We start from the raw sequence: 25,779 nt of genomic DNA, 5'->3' as shown, positions 1-25,779 counted from the left end.
CATCAGTTCTATGCAGGATACCCAAAGGAACATTTATACCAAGTTGGTTCTAATTGGTTGAAAAATGTCAGAGGAGAAGCTATTTGGAAGAAATAACATTAAAAATAGCAAAAAAAAACGTCAAAAAGGGCAATAACTCCAACATAGCTTAATGGATTAAAACGAAAATTTGACCACTGGTAGATCTCGTTTTATTTTTAGTAACGGCGGCCATGTTTTTCGGTGAATCAAAAATCCGGACATCAATTCTATGCAAGATACCACACGGAACATTAATACAAGTTTGGTTTCAATTGGTCAAGTAGTGTCAGAAGTAAAGAGTTTTGAAAAATTACTGACGACGACGACGGACGCCAAGTGATGGCATTAGCTCACGTGGCCTTCGGCCAGGTGAGACAAAAATAACATTTATCGCGATCAATATTTACATAAACGGAAAAAAGAAAATTTAATTTTAATCGTTGAAAATATGCACTTGTCTGTAATGCGTTCCTTTCTTTTTTATTCTACTTCTAGAATATTCATGGACAATTTTGGAAAAAAATTGCGAATACTTACGCATCATTCTCCGCTGTTCATTTAGCTGTTAAAGAGTCTAACCCGCTTTACAACATTATATTATTCTAATCAAAATATAACCATTTTCAGATAGGAAAGGCGTCCGTGTTTTGAAAATTTATACAAAGCTTTCATTTGCGTCTGTTTTAATGTGCATTTGTTTCCGTCACAGGTTATGTGTAAAATATTCCCGCGATCTGGTAGTTGTTACATTTCCGGAAATTGTACATATTATAAATCAGACCGCTAAAACTCTTAAGAAAGGATGTAGGTAGAGCTTTTCGTAAGGTTAAAAATGAGAATGTTGAACATCACGGTATTCGCTTCTTAAGGCAATGCACATACTACAACATATCTGACATTTTACACTTGATTTGATACTATGTTTTGTACACTTACTTTCTTAGTAGAGAAAGGATTATGTAAATTGAAGTTCTAAGAGACAGTGCTATGTAAAGCTTGTGTTGCTTTTATTGTTTCATTGGATGGACTTTATCACAATATCGGACTGAAAACCACCGAATTTGACACTTACCGGATTTGCTTGTAATGTGATGGCTGCCGCTTGCGAAATAGACCATACTTTCCTTCCATTTTCTGGAGCAATAAATGTCACATTCGTTTGTTTGTTTGTTTTTTGTTTTGTTTTGTTTTTTGTTTTTGTTTTTGTTTTTTGGTTTTTTTTTTGTTTTGTTTTGTTTTGATTTTGTTTTGTTTTGGAGCTCATTTTGAAAGAGGTTAAGCTACCTGTGTACTGACCTGTTTTTTCATTTTATAAGAACTTGCATTTTTGTTCTGTTGTCAACATGGTTTGTGATGTTTCCTCTATTCATTTTTCGTGTCTGTGAATTGTTCATCTGTATGTTTCAGTATTTTGTCAGATAATTATCAAACATACTTACATCCTAACAAAACTGTCTACACTGTAGAAAGTGCAAAAATATTTTACTTCAAGACTTGGCGGTGTGTTCGTTTAAGCCTCGGAAAGTATATAAAATCTCTGATGAAAAAAAAATTCTCATGCAAATGTAATCGCTCACATAGAATGGAAGATTTACTTATAATGTAATTAATCTTTACAGTTTAACACCGACGAAACCTTTAGATTTCTTTCTGAATAGAAAGTTAATATTCTGTACAAAAATGGTTTCTTAAATAACATGAATGAAAGGCTTTATGATAAATTTTAAACGTTTCATCGGCTAATATAAAGCCTGTTTATTTCTATCACAACAAGTGTTTCTGTAAAACAAAAACACGTCTTTTTTGCAATAAAAACCGAAATGGATCCCGACAGAGGATGAACGCAAAATAAAAACTAAAACACTTTGAGCAAATCTTACTCACGGGTACCCCCGCTGTCGCTCACTAACCGAGAAAACCGTATAGTCACAACATAAAAAGATAACAAACAGGAGTTTGATATAGGTCGCGTTAAGGCATATTCAAATGAATCTTCTGTCAAAATATCAAGTGTCTGATAAATAGTTGCAGGAACATTTGGTCAAGGTATGAAAAAGTTGACATCAAACAGGATGTTGCTGGAGCCTGAAATCACATCCCACACTATACCTATATAACGTTTTTGTCAAACTACCATGTGGTTGTGATAAACAGGAGTGTAAAAACTTAAAAAAATAATAATTACAGATGTCAAATAATATATATTTGACGAGTGTTTTATTGTTCTGTACTTTATTGATATATTGTCCTCATGCGTGTTTTGTTAACCAAATATTGGAGTATTGTCGCCTGTAAAGAAAGTAAAGGAAAAACACTTAGAAACAAAATAATAGTTGTTATTAGTCTTATACTCTATTCTATGTTTGACCTTTTCTGTAAGATAATAGGAAATCAAAAAAAAAACTGTTATGTTTGTAATGTCGACTTTATAGCTGATTTGATCCGAAAGAAAGAATATCGTTTGGCTAGATCCTTTAATATTAGTTTCCTATATATAGATGATGTATTATCTTTAAATAATCCTAATTTCGGGGATTTGATACATCGCATCTACCCCAAAGAACTTGAGATAAAGGATACTACAGACACTGTAAGGTCAGCCTCATATCTTGACCCACACTTTGAAATCGATGGTAACGGAAAACTATTGAACAAACTTTACGACAAACGTGATGACTTTCATTCAGAATTGTCCACTTTCCTTTCATCTGGGGCAACATCCCTTCAGAACCTGCGTATGGAGCATATCACAACTCATACGTTATGCCAGAGCTTGCCGAAACTACACAGACTTTTTGTATTGCGCTAGAACTCTAACAAATAGGCTTCTGGAACAGGGTTATGTTGCTACAAGATTGAAGTCATCACTACAGAAGTTTTATGGTCGTCATCATAACTCGTGGATTGTTATGGTGTATCCATCTGCACCATGAAAACTGATCTATTCAACGGTTCATAGTTTTCCTTTCCTCGTTTGTCTACCCCGGACTTGACTTTTATGAGCAACTCGGCGGATGTTTCTAGAAAAGCAGAGGACGCTTACCCTACCGGTGCACCTGGTCCATGCTCACAGTTTTTAGTGGAATCCGAGTTACTCATTTGCTTTCGTTACTTTGTATGTATGATTTTAGTTACTTTATGTTCTTTGTTGTGTATGTCTGTTTTCCATGTCTGGTCTTTGCCCCTGGATTGCATTCTTTTGATTATCGCTATAACCTTGGTTCCCTTGATTACTCTCTCATATCTATAGTGGTGAATCAAGCATAGTAAACTTTGAAGGGCAAATTATGCTGCAATATGAATAAAAAATAAGATATACATGACGAGAACATAATGCACGGGTTTCAAACTGTCTAAGAATTGGATCTCAATTATGGTGATCATTTGCAATCTCTTTCCCAAATTGTGCCACACTTTACAACAAAAATGGGTAACTTAAATGAGTCACAAACACTGGTCTATACCACTTTTGACACTTTATTGCGCCTACTTTTTCATATATGACATTGTGTTTTATTGAAGATAATGTCGTTCAACGTCGGGATATGTTATTTTAAAACTGATACATGAAACCACTTTAGGGTATAAATCTTGATATGGTATATTTAATGTATTTACCATTACATGACACCCCAGCATCATCAGAGTGTCCACAGTTTGCGTTGAACCACCCACTAGAACCACAACTGTCAATATGATCTTCATGACCAGCACATTGTACATTGGTCAATAAAACAGGCCCTGTTCCTCGTCCGAAATACGCTCCGTTATGTACCACTATCTTCCTGTTAATTATAGTAAACACCTTCTCATTGCCTTCCACTTTCTTACAATTTTCATATCGTTATCACGAAACTGGTAAAGTTAAAAATAACGTCAATTAAAACATGTTCCCATTCCAGTAAGTTAAGGGGGAAACGTTGAAAATGAAGGTATACTTGGAAACATCCTTTTAAAATTGAAAAGAATCCTATGGATTGAATAGTAGCAGAATAACTTGGAAACATCTGTTATCGTCGTCTTTTGCTTTCTTAGAAAATTGATTAATACTAATGATATCAGGTAAGTTAAATACTTTTCTTTTTATAATTAATACATTGTTTAACTTTTGTTTAAAAAATAAAACAAATTTAGTTCGTATTTTTCGTCAAAATAGTTTACAGTATAGCATAATGTAACACATATGAATTATTCTTCTTATAATTTGGACTTCATTCCAATGTTTATCTTTTAGCTCCAAGGTGACATAAACGAAATTGACAAAACAAGCTTTTGCCTAATTTTATAATCGCATATTATAAGTTAGATTTTTACCCACTGTAACCCATCATTCTACATACAACCTCAGCGTCTGCTTTGTCAAAATAAGTATCACAAATTGTTCCCCATTCACCATTAACCTTTAATTCAATACGTCCTTCCCAAGGTTTAAACCCTCCAACAAGTCTAACCCCTGAAATGTTAAGAAAAACATGTAGCAATCAATATTGAAGTGTCAAACAAGGGAAGATCCGTCATTACACACATAATCGAAAACAATGAAATGCAACAGAATCAAAAGAAGACGCATACAAAATATCAAGTTGCGATGATAGCTGCAGTGAAACAATTACGTAATTATGTGAGAGCGGGCAGTTGAACGGATATAAAATCTGTAAGAAGTAATAACAGTTAGGTTATGATGTATGACATCCATGATCAATCAATACTGTAAATATTATCTGCTAGAAGCTTTTGGTGCACCTGGTACATGCTCCCAGTTTTTTGTGGAGTCCGAGTTGCTCATTTGCTTCTGTTACTTTGTGTGTATGGTTTCAGTTATTGTATGTTCTTTGTTGAGTGTGTCTGTTCTCCATGTATGGTCTTTGTACCTGGATAACATTCTTTTCACTACCGGTATAACCTTGGTTCCCTTGATTACTTAATTGTACTTACTAAGAATTTAGAATTAAATATGACGCAAATTCATTCAGTCTATTGTTACCTTACCAGTTGTTAGTAATGAACAATTCACAGCGCCAATATAAAATATAAACGCCATTGACCATACTTTGATCGTTTTTTCTACATCTGGTGAAATGCTTGTTTTGGCATTATATGTATGAACAAATGTATTACGTAACATTAATAACATTTTTTTACAAAGTGGAAGTAAACAATTATCTTTCACTGCCAGGAATATGACTTAACCACAAACTAAGTGTTTATCTAAATACTACTTAATAGAAGGTGGTCGTCCTCTCTACTATATTTCTCTTCTAGGATGAAAAAACTAGCGGTTTTTATCAAACACTAAAATATTTAGAAACTTATAGAGGGAGTGCAAGACAGCGAAATCTCAAAGGGTAAAATTTCAAGTTTTCTAAAGACTTTGACTTTTCCTATCACAGTTAGATAAGCGCGGCAAAAAACGCGGTAAAAGATGTAAACTTCACTCATGAATTGAAAAAAAAAACACAGAGGGACTGATATAAAGAAAAAAGCTTCGTCTCATAGATAATCAAAATAAGCCGCTGTAATTGTGATGTGACGTTACAAGTTCACAAATCACCTGTAATTTCGCAGGATGATTTCACTGTATTAAGAACTGTGACGTCTTTAAAGTACATGGTATTGTGACATCACAACCGTCGGGTGATTTATATCGCGTGTACCAGTTAGGATATGAAGAATCGTAATACCGATGGGATTATACGACAGAAAAATCTCAGGAAACTAAGTGTCCGCTGATACTGGTTTACTCTCCGATTGGAGCAAATGACAGCAGAAGACTTGCTTTATTGGAGCTGTGTTATGCACTTATTTTAAATTTTGCAATAAAATATTTTCATTGTCTTCATAATAAGTAATTTCAGGGTGTTTAATATTTTAGCCGATAAAACAACTACTCTGTGTTACCTTGAGCAATTTCAGAACTGTTACCACCTACAAAATTCAAAATTTTATTTTTATGAAAAACGGTTTGTATTTTAACAACATTCATTTGGTTTTGTCTTCGTTCATGTTTACTTCTATTCAAAATATTTCATAAGATTCATAAGATGCCGTAGTTTGATTGAAATGCGTCTTTCTTGTGTTTCCGAGTATGTGTTTTCACAAAGTAATAAAAAAATATCATCCTTTGTTAGCCCTGATTTACTTGCGATTATATAGATATGTAAAATATAGCATCTTTTTGTTTCTGATTTTTCTCGAAAACACTTGCTTCGACGGAAATAATTATAAATAGCGCGTAATTGCTAAATATTGACGGAAATACTTTTAATTAACATATGCAATTGTGTCAAGTTTTGTTTTATCGTGATAAAATTTTGGAAATCTGTCTAGATTTCCTTGCAACCACCAATATTTCAAAGTAACTTACTCAGACAAACGACTCCAACATCTGAGCTATGCCTACAGTTAGTATTTAGCAACCCACTAGAACTGCAACTGTCAACATGCTTTTCGTGACCTGTGCACTGTAAACTGTCCAGATATATTCTGCCGCTACCCTCACCAAATTTTGTTGCACTATTGAACACTTGTAATGCACTGTTAAGGATATGTATGCGAAGTGTGAAAAAGTAGTTTAAAGCAATGAAATTAAATGCTCGCAAATTCGTTAAAATTGTTAAAATTGAACCTGAATCAAATTCTACATCTAGTGATAAAACTTAAAAAATTACGTTTTGCCTTATTTTCTTGAATTTTATCTTGCATATACCTGGAAAATGTAAATATCATAAAATTAATTTCTCGCATCAAAGAAAATTCTAGGAAATAATTTGTTTGGAATGACTGAAACGGTTTACCACACGTATGCTTGAAGATTGATATTTACCTAGAATATCCTGCCATTTTACATATAACTTCACCGTCTGCCATGTCAAAGCTTGAGCCACAAATAGTACCCCAAATTCCATTAACATTTATTTCGACTCTTCCTTCAAACGGACCGACTCCACCTACCAGTCGTATTCCTGATACAAAGAAAACTAGCATCACCAATGGATTTTGAAAATCAACTATGTTTGAAACATACTTCTTCACTCGTACCAGAGCTTTTAATGATCTAGTCACAAAGTACTTGATAACAATGTTTATATCGATAAAGTTTAGAATTATTAAATAAATTACTTTTCACAAATTTTGACCCTATCATTGTTTAGGTGTACAGAAGTCATAGATAGTTTGATTCTAGTAGTGGTTAAAATAATTATGTAGCATCTATCGAATCAATCGAATATAAATATCAAAAACATTTTCACATCAAGGTTATTCATCAACTGATACACCAAAGCGTAGCAATAAACTCAATATATGTAAAGCATTTTAAGTTCGACATCACAAAATGTGTCAACTATGTAATTTTTTTTTGCAAGACACACCCTTTTCATATCCTAATCTTTTATGAATATAATGTGTGTTTCTAAATTAAAGCTCTTAATAGCACTAACCTTCTGTTGAAAATTTTCCGCCATTGCCTGTAATTAAAAAGAACAATTTAAACATTAGGTAAACTGTGAGGTAATACTAACTTCGATTTTGAAAACAAAGAAAATCAAACATAAAAAATGATGATTTTCTCTCAACCAAAAAATAGCACTTACAATAAAAGGTTTCGTTTAAAATATGATTCACATCTAATAATCTGTTTGTTTAATGACTATACATCTGAAACTACTTTTCAGTTGAAGTCATGTCGAGGACTGTAATGTTTCCAAAACTAAATTTTAAACAGCAAAATAGCAAAAATAATAAGCAATGACTCCAAATATATTTTATTATTTTTCATTTCTATTATACATACATACATACATACATACATACATACATACATACATACATATGTATAAACATGTAGCTGGCCGCGTGGCCTAGGGCGCTTGACTGTATGCAGGCGGTGTTGTCACAGAGGTACGAGTTCGAGTCCTGCGGAGGGAACGACCAAAAATTTGCTTCGCAAATGTGACAGTTCGAACATCGTTGGGAATTTTTCAGATCCTTCTATGCTTACTTTATCTTCCTTGCACCAATTTAATCCGATGGAGCAGTGTAGTGAATAGAATCGTCACATTCTGAGACGGTATGTAATATTGATTTGCCAGCGAAAGCTATATTTTATATAGCCTAGCTAGCCAAGTGCTCCATCGGATAAAATTGATACAGGGAAGATAATGTAAGCATAGAAGGGTCTTAAAAATTCCCAACGATGTTAGCACTGTCAAATTTCCACAGCAAATTTTTGGTCAATCCTCCCGCAGGACTCGAACTCGTACCGCTGTGCCATCTATGACAACACCGTCTGCACAAAGTCCAGCGCACTAGACCACTTCATATGTATAAACGTCTCAGAATGTGACGACTCTATTCGCTACACTGCTCCATCGGATCAAATTGAGGAAGATAAAGTAAGCATAGAAGGTCTGAAAAATTCCCAACTATGGGACTCGAACTCGTGCAGCTGTAACATCTATGGCAACACCGTCTGCACAAAGTCCAGACCACTTGGCCAGCTAGGCTATATAAAATATAGCTTTTGCTGGCAGGGTCATTCATCCTCGTAGGATCAATCTAGAGTTGTACCTTAGTACACGATGTATGTACGTATCAACATTGATTTGTTGGGACATGCTTCATTAATTTGATTCTCTATCCTACATAATAACACCTAGCTTAGCTGTCCCGTACTACCATACATCGTGTACTAAGTTACAGCCCTACATTAATCCTACGAGGAGGAAAGACCCGGCCAGCGAAAGCTATAATTATCAATTAAAGGATTAGTAAAGCTCAATCCTTTACACACACTAACGTAAACAAACAACTCCGGCATCCTTGTTATGAAGACAAGAACCATAACTCGTTGTTTTGTACCATCCATCAGATCCACAACTGTCAACTCTAGCTTCGTTTCCACTACACTGTAAATTATTTAGTAGAACCGTTCCGTTCCCTTGTCCAAAATGCGCTCTTGGGAAAAACTGCAAAGCTCTAATTGAAAAAAAAATAAACTTTTATTTACGGAGAAATAAGTTTGTACTTTATTAAACACATGCATTTTTCTGAAATGTGCATTTAATCTACACTTAAACCAAAACTCCATATCAAATTTAATATACGGCACACACCGCACATCAAGTATAAAATGTACGTTCATGATTCATACAAAGTGGTTTCAGTGGGTTTGTAGATACGAAATTGGTTCCCTTTCCATCCAGATAAATTGCAAAGCCCTTATTGCGCTGACGTCCCAAATTCATTCAGATAACGGGTGTTTACGACACTCTTTCCAAAACAAATATATAAAGCTGTTTAAATGATGTTGTAGATACATAACGTACCCTACAACATCAATTCGGGTTTAAAACAAAAACAAGCATATTCTAATGGAAACCCAAATTCTGTTGTATAATACTAACACTTTGACATTACGTAAACATTATAAACTGACAGCGTTGTATCAAGTCCGGTCAAGGATTTGCGTAACTAAATGCAGATAAAAAGAGTAATCAAGGGAACCGAAATTCTAGCCAAATCAAAAGAATGTAATCAAGGGTCAAAAACCATGGAAAACAGACAAAACAACAAACAACATGAAATAACCAAAATACTACATACAAAGTAACAAACGTAAATGAGCAACTCGGACTCCACTAAAACTGGGAGCATGGACCATGTGCACCGGTAGGGCAGGCGTCTATAGAAACAACCGTTGAGTTGCTCATAAAAAGTCGAGTCCAGGGTAAACAAAAGAGGAAAGGAAAACTATGACACGTTGAACAAATCAGATTTCATGATGCAGATGGATGCACCGTAACGATCCGTGAGTTCATGATGACGACCATAAATCTTCTGTAGTGATCACTTCAATCTTGTAGCAACTTAACCCTGTTCCAGAAGCCTAATTGTAAGAAGCCTAGCGCGATACAAAAAGTCTGCGTAGTAACGGCAAGCTTAGGCATAGCGTTTGAGTTGTGATATGAACACTCCGCAAGCAGGTGCTGATGGAATGTTGGCACAGATGAAAGGAAACTTTACAAAATCAGAATTGGTACACCTATATCATTTATTTTAGTGAATGAGTAAAGGTCATGTTATGCTTATGAATTAAAACTTAATCGGATCATATTTTTTAAACGGTCACATTACTATTTCCAAATTACGTGAATTAAGTGAAAGAGTAATCAAGGGAACCAAGGTTATAGCGGTAATCAAAGGAATGTAATCCAGGGACAAAGACCAGACATGGAAAACAGACATACACAACAAAGAACATAAAGTAACTAAAATCATACATACAAAGTAACAAAAGTAAATGAGCAACTCGGACTCCACTTAAGCATGGACCAGGTGCACCTGTAGGGTAAGCGTCCTCTGCTGTTTATGAGCAGTTAAAGATACAAATAAGTGACGGATTAACAGACAGACGGATATCCTGATCACTCCATACACACACGTTCGAAAGCAGGTAAAAAATAAAATTGACTCATCAGAATAAAACGTAAATACCTGCTATATCCCGCCATGCGACATATTACATCTGCGTCGTGCTTGTCAAAATTGTAATCACATATTGTTCCCCATTGTCCATTAACCATCAGTTCTACAGTACCCTCAGACTGGCTCTCACCACCTACCAGCCTTATTCCTAATGAAATATCAACACTAAAAAAAGTCCTTTTAATCAAAGAACCATTTGAATCTTAATTTGTAAATTATTATATATATATAATGGTAATTGAAACTATTTTAGGTAATGTAAACCAATAATTGTAGCATGCAAAATTGTTATCTCCAACTACCATTAAATTAGGTTATATGTTACCTTCTGATGTAGACTGTCTGTTTGTACCTGGATTGAAAAAAGAACTAATAAAAGGACACTTAAAGATTTGGCTTTCTTTTTCATTTTTTAATTCCATTTTTATATATTTTCATCCTTTTGTTTCTTTTTGTTATTTTTTGCCATTATTGTTACTAGTTTTTTGTTTTATTTTGTTGCCTGTTTATTTCAATATCCAGATAAATATAAAACCGTATAATGGCCCTATGTAATAGAGCAGTAGTGTCTCATTATCTATCAAGCTGTCTTATCCAACTGTTCCAAAGACTCCAGAGACGACACGTTTCATTGTTTATTCTTATTTATCATTATACAATCTTGTTCAGAGATTTAATCTTTCTTTGTTTTTTATTGGCAGTTTCATTCATTTAATTCGTTCAAAGATATAACCGAATGTTTCATGTTTGGAAGTGATTCTGATCTATAGGAATATACATTTCCTATCAATGTGATTATACGGGCCGTGTAAATCATGTGCTTGTAGACAGCTTAAAACGGCTCAAAGAGGAGAAATTGTGTTTCTTTGCATAAGTTATAAGTTTTGAAATGTAAATATATATATCATTGCATTAGGCTTACTTCAAAGTAGTCAGTTGGTCATAAAGCTTTGAAGTTGTAAGGGTAATATTTTCATCCTGTACAATATTGTTGAAATTGATTAAATATTAATAATGGTGATGAGAAGCTGTGTATACGACATATGTTTTCCTGATGGCTCAGAAGTTGTTTTAATGCTTCGAACCTTGAAGATATTTGCGTTTCATTTATGCTATTGTCACTTTGTCCATTCCAAATTCCGACCATTTAACTGGAAAAGCTTCATTTTCTTACCGTCAACAGTTTAGAATACTAGATCAAACGTTGCTAAATAATATATCATTCGGAGATTGTTTAAGATAGATATATATACTTTCAATTCAAATTTTGTAACATTTTAACAAAGTGTATTTTTTTCCTCAAAGCATTCGTCAATTTACATAAATGGCAGTTAATTTTATGAAGTGTCTAGAATAGTAGGTTTGTTTAATGTTTTACACATTTTACTAGTTCCCTCAACAGAAAATGCATGCAACACTAATGTGAAATTTATCAAATGTTTCGAAACAAAAAATACTGTAACATGTTATGATACCATAGCATGTATTTAGAAAGCTTTATGCAAAGAAAAGATTTTGAACGAAACCCACCAAATATAAAAGATGGCTAACATTTCTAAATAATTCATATTTAAATTATAATACTTCTACAAGTTATTTCAATGTTATAGGAGAAAAGGCAACAAAGTCTAGATGTAGAATTGGCTTGTTTTGCTTTTTTTTGATTATATATAGAAATTTACAAATGATACCGAACTTCGAAACATCCAATTATAAATTACTGCATGATATTCTTCCACATAATAAATTATTATATGAAATGGAAATAAAGACAGAACTTTGGATAATATCTGCAATGAAGAGGAAAACTCAATATATTATTATCAAGGATATAAGGAGTTCTTGGTCTTCTTTTAATATTTGGATTTCATCATCAATGTCAGTTGTACAAAACCTTGAACTTTCTACAAAATCGGTAACTCTAGGTATTTATTCAGATTCAGGTTCATTGTTAGGATGCTGTATATTCTAACATATGTTTTATTACTTATAAGATTGTTTGGCCCGATCTGTTTGACCTTTACTGCAAAATATAGAAATGGCACATGTGTTAACATGTTATTTTAATTATAGAATTTTCTAGAATTTGTAAACAAACAAATATTGTTTATTTGACTCATTAATGATTCATTACTTTCTAAATTGTTCAAGAACTTTCTTAGAATGTCTTAGTTCTTAGATTTTTTTATATAAATACTGGACATCTGAAAAGCAAATGAATCAAATTGACTGATGAATGAGTGATACTGTTTTATGGGTACATTCATTCTTTAACACTGGACTTCTGAAGACAATTTTGGATTAAATGCTTAAAGAGTATTCAAGGGAACCAAGATTCTAGCGGAAATCAAAAGAATGTAATTAGGGACAAAGATCAAACATAGAAAACAGACAACAGACAAAACAACAAAAAAACATAAAATAACTAAAATAGTACATACAAAGTAACAAAGTAAATGAGCAACTTGGACTCCACTAAAAACTGGGAGCATAGACCGGGTGCACCAGTAAGGTAAGCGTCCTCTAGCAGACTTTCCAGACTGTATACTGATAAGTAACATTTGTAATTATAATTACTGTAAATAGTAATTCATTACTTATTAAATAATACTACATCAATAAAGTTGAAAAATATAGCACTTTCCGTATATCCGTTACACCCTTCATTTCGTTTATTACAAAGCTAAGACCACGTAGCTTCGAGGATATAATTTGACTGTCTTTGTTGACATAAACCACAAAATCCTCAAAAAAGTTTTGTGACGCAGTGTTTACCTATGAAACGCATGATATGGGTGACACTGATGATCAGTTGACTGTTCCTATACTTGGTGTAATTACCGTTTTCGTGCTAAGAATATGTACACAATACTTTGAACTCATATGTAGTATTGGTAATATATGATCATGACTAACTAATGGTTTCCTTATTTGTTCATGAACATCATGTATGTATTTTAGTAATCGAAACATTTTTACATTAAATATGAATGAAATGTATCCTCTGTACTTTAAAAAGTAAGTGACTTGAAATATGGATGAAATGTATGTACCCCTGCATTACCCTCACTCTATGTTGTATAGCAAGCTTATGCAAGTAAAAAGGGAATAAAAAGCTGATTTTTACATGTTTTATAATTGCGTTTTAATACATTATTTGAACATGATTTCAATGCCATTAATTTACGTCAGGAGTAGTTGACAAGTTTTCAATGTTTTACATCTGTATACTCTTTACAACACGTTAGTCAAAAAATTTTTTCTATAAAATGAAAACTTGGGACCCCGCGTTACCCCTGTTCATCTCAATTGAAAGCGGTTAAACAATTCTGCAGAGGTGTTATTTAAGGTTACACAGTCACTCTACATCTTTTAAGAAAGTTGAGTATTTATATTAACATATATTACATATATAATTTTGTATTATATCATCTGATATTTTGTTTGATACACGATTTAAAGAGAGATACTAGATTTGTTAAATATAAATCTAACCATAGTCCCACGGACGTCTGCATATAAGAATGTTCCAATTTTATGCGTACAGTTGTTGAGTTTTTCTCCGCATTAGATGAGTCAATTTGATTACGGGTGTTTATTATTTCTTACAATCAAATTGTTGATGGTTATTTGTGTTTTATTTCTTTTCATCTCTTCATTTAGTCATCATGAACTCGTGGATCGTTACGGTATTTCCATCTGCGCATGAAGACTGATTTATTCAACGTGTCATAGTTTTCCTTTCCTCTTTCATCTACCCCGGACTTGACTTTTTATAGGCAACTCGGCGGATGTTTCTAGAAAAGCAGAGCACGCTTACCCTACCGGTGCACCTGGTCCATGCTCCCAGTTTTTAGTGGAGTCCGAGTTGCTCATTTGCTTTTGTTACTTTGTATGTATAATTTTAGTTACTCTAAGTTCTTTGTTGTGCATGTCTGTTTTCCATATCTGGTCTTTGTCCCTGGATTACATTCTTTTGATTACCGCTTTAACCTTTGTTCCCTTGATTACTCTTTCAAATTAAAAAACAAGATTTAATTAAAAAGAGAGTGTTCGACGAGCAGTGCAAATGCAGTTTATATTTAGATTGTTAATCATTGTAAATCATCGGTCACCTATATGACTAACCCAATATTGCGAGGGTAATTAGTGTCGCTATTGCCTGACAAGAAGATGTGACGGAAAAAGTATGTAAGTTATTTTATTATTCAAAATGTGTTTAGTTTTTTCTTGAAATAAAAGTTTAAGATCTTACAATCTATATGGTTCAACAAGGCAAGAGGTTAAGTCATTACAAGGATTTAATTCTATCTAATATACAAATGCACTATCAAGCAGACATTTTTTAACAAGATTCTTGAAATCCGAACTATTCTCTACATTTTGGTGCTACATGTGTACGATTTATTAAAAGCAAATGAGTTACCCAGATTCGCAAGTCATAATTAATACCAGCATTTGAAAAGTACATGTATTACAAAAAAATGTCCTGAACAGCCTAAATTGCTCAACTGATAATGTTTATAATCTGGTTACTATTTTATTTGTTCCAGTAGGACGACTGAAAGGGTTTCCAATCTATACTTGCACCTACTTAATATACATACATATTATATAACCTTTTATGCATGGTTTTCAAGTTAAAGTGAAAGCTGCATTAGCTGTCATTTTCGTAAAAAAAATATGTTGAAATATGCCTTAATTCTACTAAATTGCACTTTTCCTGTATAATTTCATTCAATATCCACAAATGAAATGTGTTAAATACATGAAGTAGGTGTCTATATATATTTATTGTCTTACAAGACAAAAAATCGACCTAGATAAATTCGTATCCATGTGACTTCTGGTGACCTTAATCCACGCATGTGCTGTAAGGGTCGCTTTTTTAAACAAATCTGATTCCAAAGCGCATGTGGTTAATCAATGGCAAAAAAGACCGTCGTTAAAGAAAAAGTTCGATCCTTTTGAAATTTACGTATTGTGATATAATGTGGAACAAATATCGTCAGTAACTGTCATTATTTATTTGAAAACTAATCAAGAAATAGATGAAATGGAAAGTAAACACGACACGTGCTTACCTGTGTATCCATTATTGTTATTTTTTTTTTACCAAGGTTGAAGTATTTTTAACCCTTGTTAATGTCATGTCGGCAATCTCCGGAAGTAATGGCGAAAAATAATTATATCTGAGCTATCGATCTTCTTTGATTGAAAAAAAAAACGTTGTTTTTACAATATTCTTTAGGTATTATCGGCATTTATTGATTCAATTGCTTTACTACTAACTTATCTCATTTTATCAGCAAAATTCAGTAGAATGAAAACTGAACAAATTTGGCAGCTAATGCAGCTTTAAGGAACCCTGTCTTTCTTTTTCACACTACACACAATTACTTGAAAAGTATTCCACCAATTGTAATAAAATTTCATTAATAGTGTTTTTATTCGACTAAGCAAAATTTTATATCACATAAAGATTTGATTCTTTTCTCTGTTGTTAATTCATGTCCATAGCCACTTAGTTTCGTGTGATAATTATTTATAATAAGTTAGTATTAGTTGATTGCTCAAGTTCTCAAACCCAAAAAGAAGGTTGGTATTGAGTTTGGGAGATACGACCTCAACCATTAAGGTCAATAGCAAACATTTCATAGAATTTATCTATATACATGTAACTCAAGTAAAAGCAAATGAATGTCTCTGATATTGCTCTACAATTTAATTTATATCTTTAATTTTATATCATGTATCATTTTCAAAAGTTTGTAATAGTATTACTTGTCCAATTGGCACCGAGTGTATGGTCCCAACTTTTACACATTCATTTGTTATAAAACAATATATCGTCTCTCACTTATTTTATTATTTATTTTTACCTTACTTGACGAGCCAGTACTGACGACATGCACAGGAAATTGTTGCTTGAAATAAATTATTGCTTCAAGAAGTTTCTTTGCGTTCTTTCTCCAAAATGTCAGGAAAATGGCACCAAATTTATTGCTTTGATTTTTTACACATGAATGTAAGAAAAGTTCATGTAATTTCATGTAATCTATAACAACTACGCAGCTTCCTTTCAGAGTTGTGGGATTAAAAACTTCAGTACTGAAATATCCTTATTCAATGTAACTGGCAGATACCACACTGTTAGTTTCTGTTAAACTATAAAACCTTAAGAGTCCAGTTTTAGAAGCAACAAACCTACATTAAGCGAAATGGTCAATCCTTAACATGACATAGAAAAGTTCAACACATCCATGCAAGCAAACCCTCAGAATAGAAGCATTGTAATGTATTTGTATATAACGACTTATTATATTTAAATCTAAACCTTAGTTTCTGAGAAAAAGGTCTTCAACTCTGAAAAACAAGTACCCTCCATTTTCTCTATGTATAGCTGAGGAAATATCCTCAATCATTTTACCCCTTAATTTTAATGGGGTTTATAGTGAGGAGTTCCCTTATCTAAATGTTACTTCTCCTACACCACTAAATGGAATTTAATGAAACTTTCATAGTTGCGAAAATTGGATATTTTGTATTTGAATAGAGTGAAGTTACAGAATCACAGCACCCCCTATAAAAGAAGTATTGAAGTGCCCCAGCCCCACCCATCCCCCCGGCATCAATTGCTGTTAAATACCACATTTTGTTTTCTAGCCAATGCAAAAACATTTAAGACAACACGAATTTGCTCTTCGGGCAATACTAGTCTGTGTCCACACTCGTTTAGTTTGATTAAAATTATTTTAATTGTAATTTGTCTCTTGTTGGCTGAATCTTTCTAAGAGGTTATTTCTGACCTTGACGTTTTTGTTGTAACATCATTTCCTGAACTAGTTATCAGTGTAATAAAATACCTACTAAGACAGGACACCCCGGCATCATTGGCGTGTGAACATGTACTTTTATACCATCCAGTAGACCCACAACTATCCAGATGGTCTTCATGTCCACTACAGTGGAGGTTGTATAACATTGAGGTTCCATTCCCATGACCAAAATGGGATCCAGTAAAAGCTTGAATAGCCCTGCAAAATATTAAATTCAAATTATGTTATATTAGTACTATCTAACAAGTCGGTACATACTTCAGGAGTTGCTCATTCAATATACTCATTTCGATAAGAGGATTATTTTTGGAACCTGAAAGTTCTCCCTAATATTTGTTACTCGTGTAAGCGTTTTTACTATTCAGTAGTTATTCAAGATTTAAATTATCGTACGTGTTGATTTTTTTTATTCAATTAGTATATGCAAATCTAAGGTTTTTTTTCTATTTATACATTAAACGTCTCAGTATTATCCTGCAGAAAAACTATTGTTACCTTGCATATCCCGCCATACGACAAATGACATCAGCATCATTAATATCAAAGTTATAGTCACATACAGTTCCCCACTTTCCATTGATGTTTAGTTCCACCGTTCCCTCATATGGCCCAGTTCCACCTATCAAACGGATGCCTAAATCGTAGACAGAAAATAATGATCAATTTCATTACCTATTAAACCTTAAATCAATAAGAAGAATCAATTACTATTAAGACAAGGAACTGGTTGCAATTCATTTGAATGTAATAGTTTCTTTTCAATTGGTATATTTGTTCATTTGAGTGCAATATTTGTCATTCAATTGGTATAATTTTGTATTTGAATGCAGTAATTTTCATCTAAATGGTATATTTTTTTTTAATTGGAAACAATATTTAATTATTTAATAGATATAAATTTTCATTTGAATGCAATATTTTCCATTTTGTTTTATTCAATTACAATTGTGTGCAATATTTTTATTCAATTAGTATAATTGTGTATTTGAACGGAGTATTTTTGCATTCAGGTGGTTTAACTTTTCATTTAAATGCAACATTTTTCATTCAATCGGTATATTTTTTTTTCATTTCAATGCAATATTTTTTTCATTCCATTGGTATTATTTTTCGTTTAAATGCAATAGTTATCATTCGATTGCTATATTTTATCTATGCAATAATGGCGACTAGTGGCAAACACTGTTTCGACTTGACCACATGACGTCATAGGAGTCCTATCATGTCATTATTGAACAGGTAAAGATCTGGTTCAGAGAAAGGCCATTCGTCGTTGAAGAGTTATTTATTATTTTACCCACCATCCTCTATGGCATTTTCTCCGTTGTTTACAGACAAGGAATTGTGCTTCAGTAGAATTTTTTGTCTCTGTATTTGCTACTTATTTCGATATTTTTGGTTTTAAGAATTAGTTTTATACATTATATTTTTGGATATAAACCTTTGTTGCCGTTAAAGAGAGGTTACTCCTTGAAACAGATAAACAGCATAAAGAAATTTGCATTATTTATATATGCGGCATTTTTTGTAGTTATCTTACTCATTTTAATGTGTATTGTATAGTAAGTTTCTACTGTTTACAACTCTTACAAGATTTTTATTTACCAATGTCCGTGTATTTGTTGGCTAGGTATTTTATATTTGAAAGAAAATCAAACTTAATATCTAATAAATATTACTTAATCTTTGTTTATATACTTGGAGACAGCCAAAGGGTCACCAAATTAAAGGAACCAAGATTCGAGCAGAAATCAAAAGAATGCATTCGAAAGATACAGACTAGACAAGGAAAACAGACACAAACACCAAAGAACACAAAATAACCAAAAAATATAGGTACACAATAACGATCCAAAAGTTCACGATGACGACATTTAAACTTCTGTAGTGATGAATTTAATCTTGTGGGAACATAATCCTTTTCCAGAAGCCTAATTGTTAGAAGTCTAGCACGGTACAAAAAGTCCGTGTACTTCTGCAAGCTATAGCATAACGTTTGATTGGGATAGGAAAACTTTATTTGCAAGTGCTGAAGAGATGTCACAGATGAAAAGAAAGTTGACAATATGGAAGGGAAGGTCATCGCATTTGTGGTATCGTATGGTCATGAATTTTCTTTATCAATCGATCTCTAAGTGTAGATCACGATCAGAGACTGACTTTGCAGTGTCTGTAGTCAAGTTCTTGCGGGTAAATGCGCTCTATAAAATCCCAGAAATTAGGACAGACAATATATCATCTATATAGCGGGAACTGAGATAAATGATTTGTCTAAACGATGTTCCTTCTTTTGGATCAGATCAGCTTACATAAAGTCAGCCTCATGACAAGCAAGAAATAGATCAGCAAGTAATAGAGCACAATTTGTTCCCATTGGAATGCCAATCGTCTGTTGAAAATCACGTCGGTCACACTGGACGAATATGTAAAATAATTATTATGGACGTACATGTTGATTACATCTTTACAATAAAAATTATAAGTACCTTCAGTAGTCTCCTGCCTATTTGTTCCTAAAACAAATTGATGTTAAATAAATTATGAATCGATGTAAAAACCGGATACTAAGGTCAACATTACAAATAGGGTCACGAGCATGTTCCACATTTCAAAATCTATGTTTTGGTTAAATATTTGTTGTTTCACATATAACATCGTGTTATTTCTTTCGTAGATGATTATTTTAAAAAGATAGGATGTTTGCTTAAGGGCAGAAACCTTACGGTAATGAAAATACTTTCTTGAACAAAATAAACACAAAAACATAAAATGAAAATATAGTGTTTTTTCATAAGATTGCTAGCATAGTAACTTAGCGATATAGGTTAATGCCAGCAAAGCTCAAAATCAATGTCTTGATTGCTACTTACTAACACATGATATGCCAACATCATAACTATGTGAACAGCTTCCATCTTTATATCCACAGCTTCCAATACTTTGTTCATTACCAGAGCAACTCACATAGCTTATAAGAACAGACCCATTCCCTTGTCCAAAATGAGCTCCTGGAAAAACTTGAATTTCCCTGTGTGGACGCAGGACAGTTTTTTTTTAGAATGTACCATATGAATGCATATTGTCCAATTTCAAAACGAATATTTCGACATATATTTTATGATGCAGTCTCAAATCTTACATGGTTAGAAACAAAAAATGTAGTATTGATAATACACAATAATGTGAGAAAACAATTCAATTATAGAACAGAAGTTATAGCATGATAAACATGAACATATTATCTGTAGAAATAACAAACAAATGTTGAAAACGTATTAGGTACATACTAATATTTTTAAGAGGAATCAAGGGAACAAAGGTTATAGCGGTAATCAAAAGAATGTAATCCATGGACAAAGACCAGACATACACAACAAAGAACACAAAGTAACTGAAATAATTAAACATACAAAGTAACAAAATCAAATAAGCAACTTGGACTCCAATAAAAACTGGGACCAGGTGCACCGGTAGGGTAAGCGTCCTCTGCTTTTCTAGAAACAACAGCCGAGTTGCTTATAAAAAGTCTAGTCCGGGGTAGTCGAAAAAGGGAAAGAAAACTATGACACATTGAACAAATCAGTTTTCATAGCGCAGATGGATACACCGTAACGATCCACGAGGAAAGTTGGCAATTCTGAATGAAAAGTCATCACGTTTGGCGTAAAGTTTGGTCAATAGTTTACCTTTACCGTCGATTTCTAAGTGTAGGTCAAGATATGAGGCTGACTTCGCAGTGTCTGCAGTGTCTGTAGTATCCTTTATCTCAAGTTCTTTGGGGTAGATGCGATGTATCAAATCCCCATAATATGGATTGTTATAAAGAAAATACGGCATCTATATAGCGGAAACTGAGATTAAAGGATCTGGATAGACGATATTCTTTCTTTAAGATCAAATCAGCTATAAAATCAGCCTCATAAGAGCGAAAGAAAGGGTCCAGCAAGTAGAGGAGCACTTGTGGTAGGACTGCAGATCCTCTTTGACAGCTGCGAGTATAGAAGTCAAAAGTTTTTAAAGAGGTTTGGTGTTAAATTTTGGAGATCCAGCTATGTAACGTTGTTTGTATGGATTTTTGTGGGTTTAGGAATCCAGTACATAGACGGTAAATCACAATCATCGTCCTTGGTAGAGAGACCAAAAGAGGATAGCACGGATTTATGGTTTTCCTCAATCTCTTCTGTGAAGAGTGTGATAGCAGTATAGGTCTTATCACTGCTACTATTTTCTACGTCTATCTTTGATAATAAAAATTGGATGTAAAACGTTTTACAGACAAAACAATGTTGTTTTTGGGCTTTGTCTGCTGGTACGAAAATATATTTATTATGTATAGTAGACAATGTTTTGCTACATCGGGATATTTGAAAACTGATGTAGCATTCGCACTCATTGGCCTACTTAAACCTTTCATTCGTTTCAAAATTGAAGACCTCGTGGTCTTTAACCACTTTGACATAGAATCAATGTCTTATTGTTCTCATTTTATCCATTTTCTTGCGTTGTCCTCCACGGCATCCATAAGAACTTTAAAGTTATAATTTCAATGTATGGAGCGTGGTTCACGATACTTTAGAAAGGATATTACGCAGAGATTCGTTTTCAGTGATGGATAAATCTCCCGTAACAACGTGACCAGAAGGACCATATTTGAATGGATAGTTTTTTGCAAAAACAGGTGGTTTAGCCTTGAAGTCCTCAATCTCGAGGTTCTGCAATAGCCTTTTATAATTGAAAATTTTGAATGCAATGGGTGAAGTATAGGAATATGAAATTTTGTTGGTAACGTTTTTGTGATGGAGGATGTTAGCCAAATTAATAGCATTTATACCTTTGTTGACTAACGGTAGTGGAAGAAATACCAAAATCGCTTTTCTTCATCTTGACTTTTCACACAAACTAGTTTAAAGAGTCTGGGGAAACCAATATCTAAAATGATGGCAACAAGTCTGTATAATGATGAGGTGGGGTCCGAAAAAGGAGTGTCAAGACTTGTTTTGTAAAGGGAGTGTAGTATAGAGAGAGGTATAGAATAAAGTCCAAGAGGTTTTTGTATGAAATAAGGAGATCATCTATTGAGACGTCATGTAACTTAGGTGACGTATAGTGGCGATGGCCATGACTCCTTTCCCGTCTTGGATTTTTGTCAAATAAATTCATCACATTTATGCTATTGTTATATTGGCTTGAAAGGTTTCCTATACTTTTGATGTTGTCATTGCATCCGTAAGGTATTGCAGTACCTAGTCTGCGTATCCAGTACTCCTCTCTTTCTCTACGATAGTTTTTACTTAGAATTCGATTTTTTTAAGGTGATTTCAACTATATAATTTTACTTTTGGAAACTTAGTATTTCGACATATAAACCTACTCTCTAAGAAATCAAATTTTAAATTCAATGTTAAAGGTTTCGACTTATCTAAAACACCAAACTTTCAATTCTAGAAAGTTTCGACCTTTAATTATCGAAAAAAAATTTTGTTATAATCCAATTTTTTGAAAGGACTATTAAATCATAGCATTCTGATTTACAGCGCAGGAACTTGTTAACATGTAAGACATCTATTTCAAGAAAAATTGTGTCCTTCCAACAATGACAATATATAAAATGACAGGGTTTAGTTAATAGGCAATTTTTATCTCATTGCCTCATTTATACTTAATTAAAAAAACACCACAAGACAAAATTTAAATCACAATATATCGTTAATCAACATTTTTTTAAACGCGGATCGATACTGTTAACTGTCAATCGATTGGGCCATTTATAATTTAGATGCCTGGTTTTATTGTATTGGGATACCCCGTTGAAGTAGTTCCGTGGGTCGGGGCGTAGATACACTACCAAGTTACGTTATACGAAACGAAAATGTGGCTCGATAACGCTGAATTATTCAGAATTTCACAAAAATTAATATTGTTGTATACAATTTCTTATGTATTTGCCTGATTTAATGGGATTTTAGTATTTTAGTATAAAATGAGTCATGTGTAAACTGTAATAGGAGGAAGTTTAATACAATGTATATTGACATGGTTTCTTTCTTCATAATTTAAAAAAATCTCTAAACTTTGAGCTTTAAACGGACAAACATTTTTATGTCACTAATATTGTTAGCGACTTCTTGCACTCGTAATTTCAGTTCTTAATATTCGCATATGATTTTCATAGATATGTAGTTATACCCCCACGTAATTTTGCAGATCATCGCCGTGTTTACCGCCATAGCATCATAGTTCTAGCTTCATACGAGATGAAAATGTACCTCTAAAGTTACATAAACGTATGTTCTACGTGTGTTTCTTGCTTGTACGATAACGGGAAGTTTACATGAAATGATCGGTTAGCTTTAAACAATACCCAGTTTCTGATTCAGGCACTGAGGCTCGTTAAAGGCCATATACATAAGCACGACCCGAATGAATATTCATTGCAAGCTGCTTTTTTTTTTTTTTTTTTTTTTTTTTTTTTTTTTTTGACTTTTGACTTTAGACTTTTGACAATATAAAGCTACGGCATCAATCCTGTTAAAAAAAATTATTTTTGTTATGGTTCCTGAAACTTTGATTAATTGTAAAAAAAAAAAAAAAGTACACAATTTCGAAATTGATCTTCAAGTGATAGTTTAAAAGCTTTTACTCTGGGTTTCATCTATTATTTATCTTTGTTTTAACTTTTTCATTACCTAGTATATCCAAGCATACGACAGACTACACGAGCGTCTTTCATGTCGAAATCTCTGTCACACACTGTACCCCATAACCCGTTGTGGTATATCTCAACAGTACCTTCCCATGGACCAGAACCTCCCACCAATCTAGCCTCCCCATTTCCTACAATTGTTTAAAAGTACTATATTAAATCCATTTTTTTTTCCAATAGTCAATTGATTGCCTATTTTACTAAAAAATATTACTCAAAAGACCAACAATTTGTTGCTTTTTTCTTAAATGATATGGTCAATTGACATGTATTTTTTATTGTTTGTTTGTTTGTTTTTATCTTAGTTTGTTCACCTGAAAATCGTGTTACAGGCGTATCAATTATTTCAAAGTTTGCTTTGGAGATACACGCATACAAAATGATCTAGAGAACTCAACCGTATGTTTAGAATATTATATCAATTTAGGTTTCATGTCTTTAATCTCTCAATAGTGGTTGGCGACCTTATCATTTCTGATGGGTATCTAAATAGTTTCGTCAATCAATTCGAACTTTGTTCAAGAATTTTTATTACTTTCTCTAAAAGGACGTGAAGCATTTTAGAATTGATTGAAATAACTGTTGTTACTACAGATACAACACTAACCTATTGTTGTAGCAGACATCACTGTCTGGGTAACCACTTGGATAATAAATAGTAAGATCAGTTTCTTTATTAAATTCATCCTGTAACTGAGTTTTAATGATCTGTAAGTAAACAAAATACATCATCATAATAATTTTCTTGCTAACTTGTATGTAACTTATAACTCCCAACTTAAACAATATTGTTAAAAACAAACCTTATGACAAAAAATGTGCTAAAAATCACAAAAAACGGGATGGATTCTCTTAACTAAATATTGTTGTCATACTACATGTATATTCGAAGAAAGGGGACGGAAAAAACAGACTGACCTATCTAATATGTTCCTGTGTATCAAGAGTCTTTATCTCATTCCTTATCGTGACCTTCTCACACAAGATTATTTTCAGCTTTTCCTGTCGGATGGATTACTAGTTGATAATGCGTAAACCAACCACCTATTTCTTTAGTAGTATTTATCTTGCATACAAATTGTTATTGGTCAAGAATTAAAATTGATTAATTTCATTCGTTTTACGTTGTTCAGTTTCATGCTTTTGACCCCGAGTTTGACGGCATGATTATTTTTATTTATCACTTAGTACAGTATGACCTCTACAAATGCATGAAAAAAATTCTGATTGCTTGCTAGAATTCTCGGATGGTTTTTCGTTTTATTCATAAATGAAATGACTTCAATCAATTGATGAAAAATAGCTAATTTAGTCTTTTCTTTACTTTTCCATTTACTCCATATTTTTGTTATATTCAAGTAGTTAAGGCGGAAATGCTATCTATTACAGTATTTCAATTACCTCACTTTTTTCAAAACATTTTCAATAAAAAAAAACACAGATGTTTACACAACATTGATTAAAAGATTGTAAAAATAAGACCTCAGTCAGTAATTTGATACATGAAAATATTTGCAAAAAATATGGAGGTCGGGTGAAATAAGTGAGAAACATTTTACCTAAATGGTAAACTATATGCACCAAATGCAAATAAAGCTCTCCCGAACACATAAACAGCAATGGAATATAGAGCTATGCTGTTAGATATACCTCAGGATCAACCAAGTGCTGATTATAAAAAAATGATGTCTACAAACTGCTGTGGACTGAAAACTAGAATTACTCGTTCCA

At 33.0% G+C, this 25,779-nt stretch overlaps 1 protein-coding gene across 2 annotated transcripts; it reads right to left on the bottom strand.

The window, feature by feature from the left end:
- Positions 1 to 2,202: 2,202 nt before the first annotated feature.
- Positions 2,203 to 25,053, bottom strand: LOC148622743 (scavenger receptor cysteine-rich domain-containing protein DMBT1-like). 2 transcript variants are annotated; one of them, XM_088572893.1, is made up of 17 exons: positions 24,967 to 25,053; positions 24,656 to 24,756; positions 24,032 to 24,179; positions 20,216 to 20,373; positions 19,832 to 19,858; positions 17,841 to 17,979; positions 17,377 to 17,543; positions 10,832 to 10,858; positions 10,516 to 10,654; positions 8,819 to 8,997; positions 7,461 to 7,487; positions 6,845 to 6,983; positions 6,386 to 6,555; positions 5,920 to 5,946; positions 4,336 to 4,474; positions 3,640 to 3,806; positions 2,203 to 2,310 (listed from the first exon to the last, which is right to left on the bottom strand). In XM_088572893.1, exons 2-17 carry the CDS (start codon positions 24,732 to 24,734, stop codon positions 2,285 to 2,287), a joined length of 1,758 nt encoding a protein of 585 aa, XP_088429019.1. In that variant the 5' UTR covers positions 24,735 to 24,756; positions 24,967 to 25,053; the 3' UTR covers positions 2,203 to 2,284. The 2 variants fall into 2 exon arrangements, with proteins under 2 accessions (XP_088429019.1, XP_088429020.1); XM_088572894.1 differs by lacking the exon at positions 24,967 to 25,053 and adding an exon at positions 24,852 to 24,888.
- Positions 25,054 to 25,779: the final 726 nt, after the last annotated feature.

The sequence above is a fragment of the Perna viridis genome, chromosome 3 (assembly GCF_037379345.1).
Source record: "Perna viridis isolate PV_CMFRI_1.1 ecotype Kerala chromosome 3, ASM3737934v1, whole genome shotgun sequence".
In the NCBI taxonomy this organism is placed as follows: Eukaryota; Metazoa; Mollusca; class Bivalvia; order Mytilida; family Mytilidae; genus Perna; species Perna viridis.
This window is presented reverse-complemented; position numbering and strand designations above follow the sequence as displayed.

Bases quoted from the DNA above. Each gene is read 5' to 3' on its own strand.
- LOC148622743 (XM_088572893.1), bottom strand. From the start codon at position 24,734: ATGAATTTAATAAAGAAACTGATCTTACTATTTATTATCCAAGTGGTT. The intron at 19,859-20,215 runs GTAAGTAGCAAT...AATTTGTTTTAG, and splicing joins TGTTGGCATATCATGTGTTA to GAACAAATAGGCAGGAGACT. The intron at 8,998-10,515 runs GTATTTACGTTT...TTTTTCAATTAG, and splicing joins CGCATGGCGGGATATAGCAG to AGCTTTGCAGTTTTTCCCAA.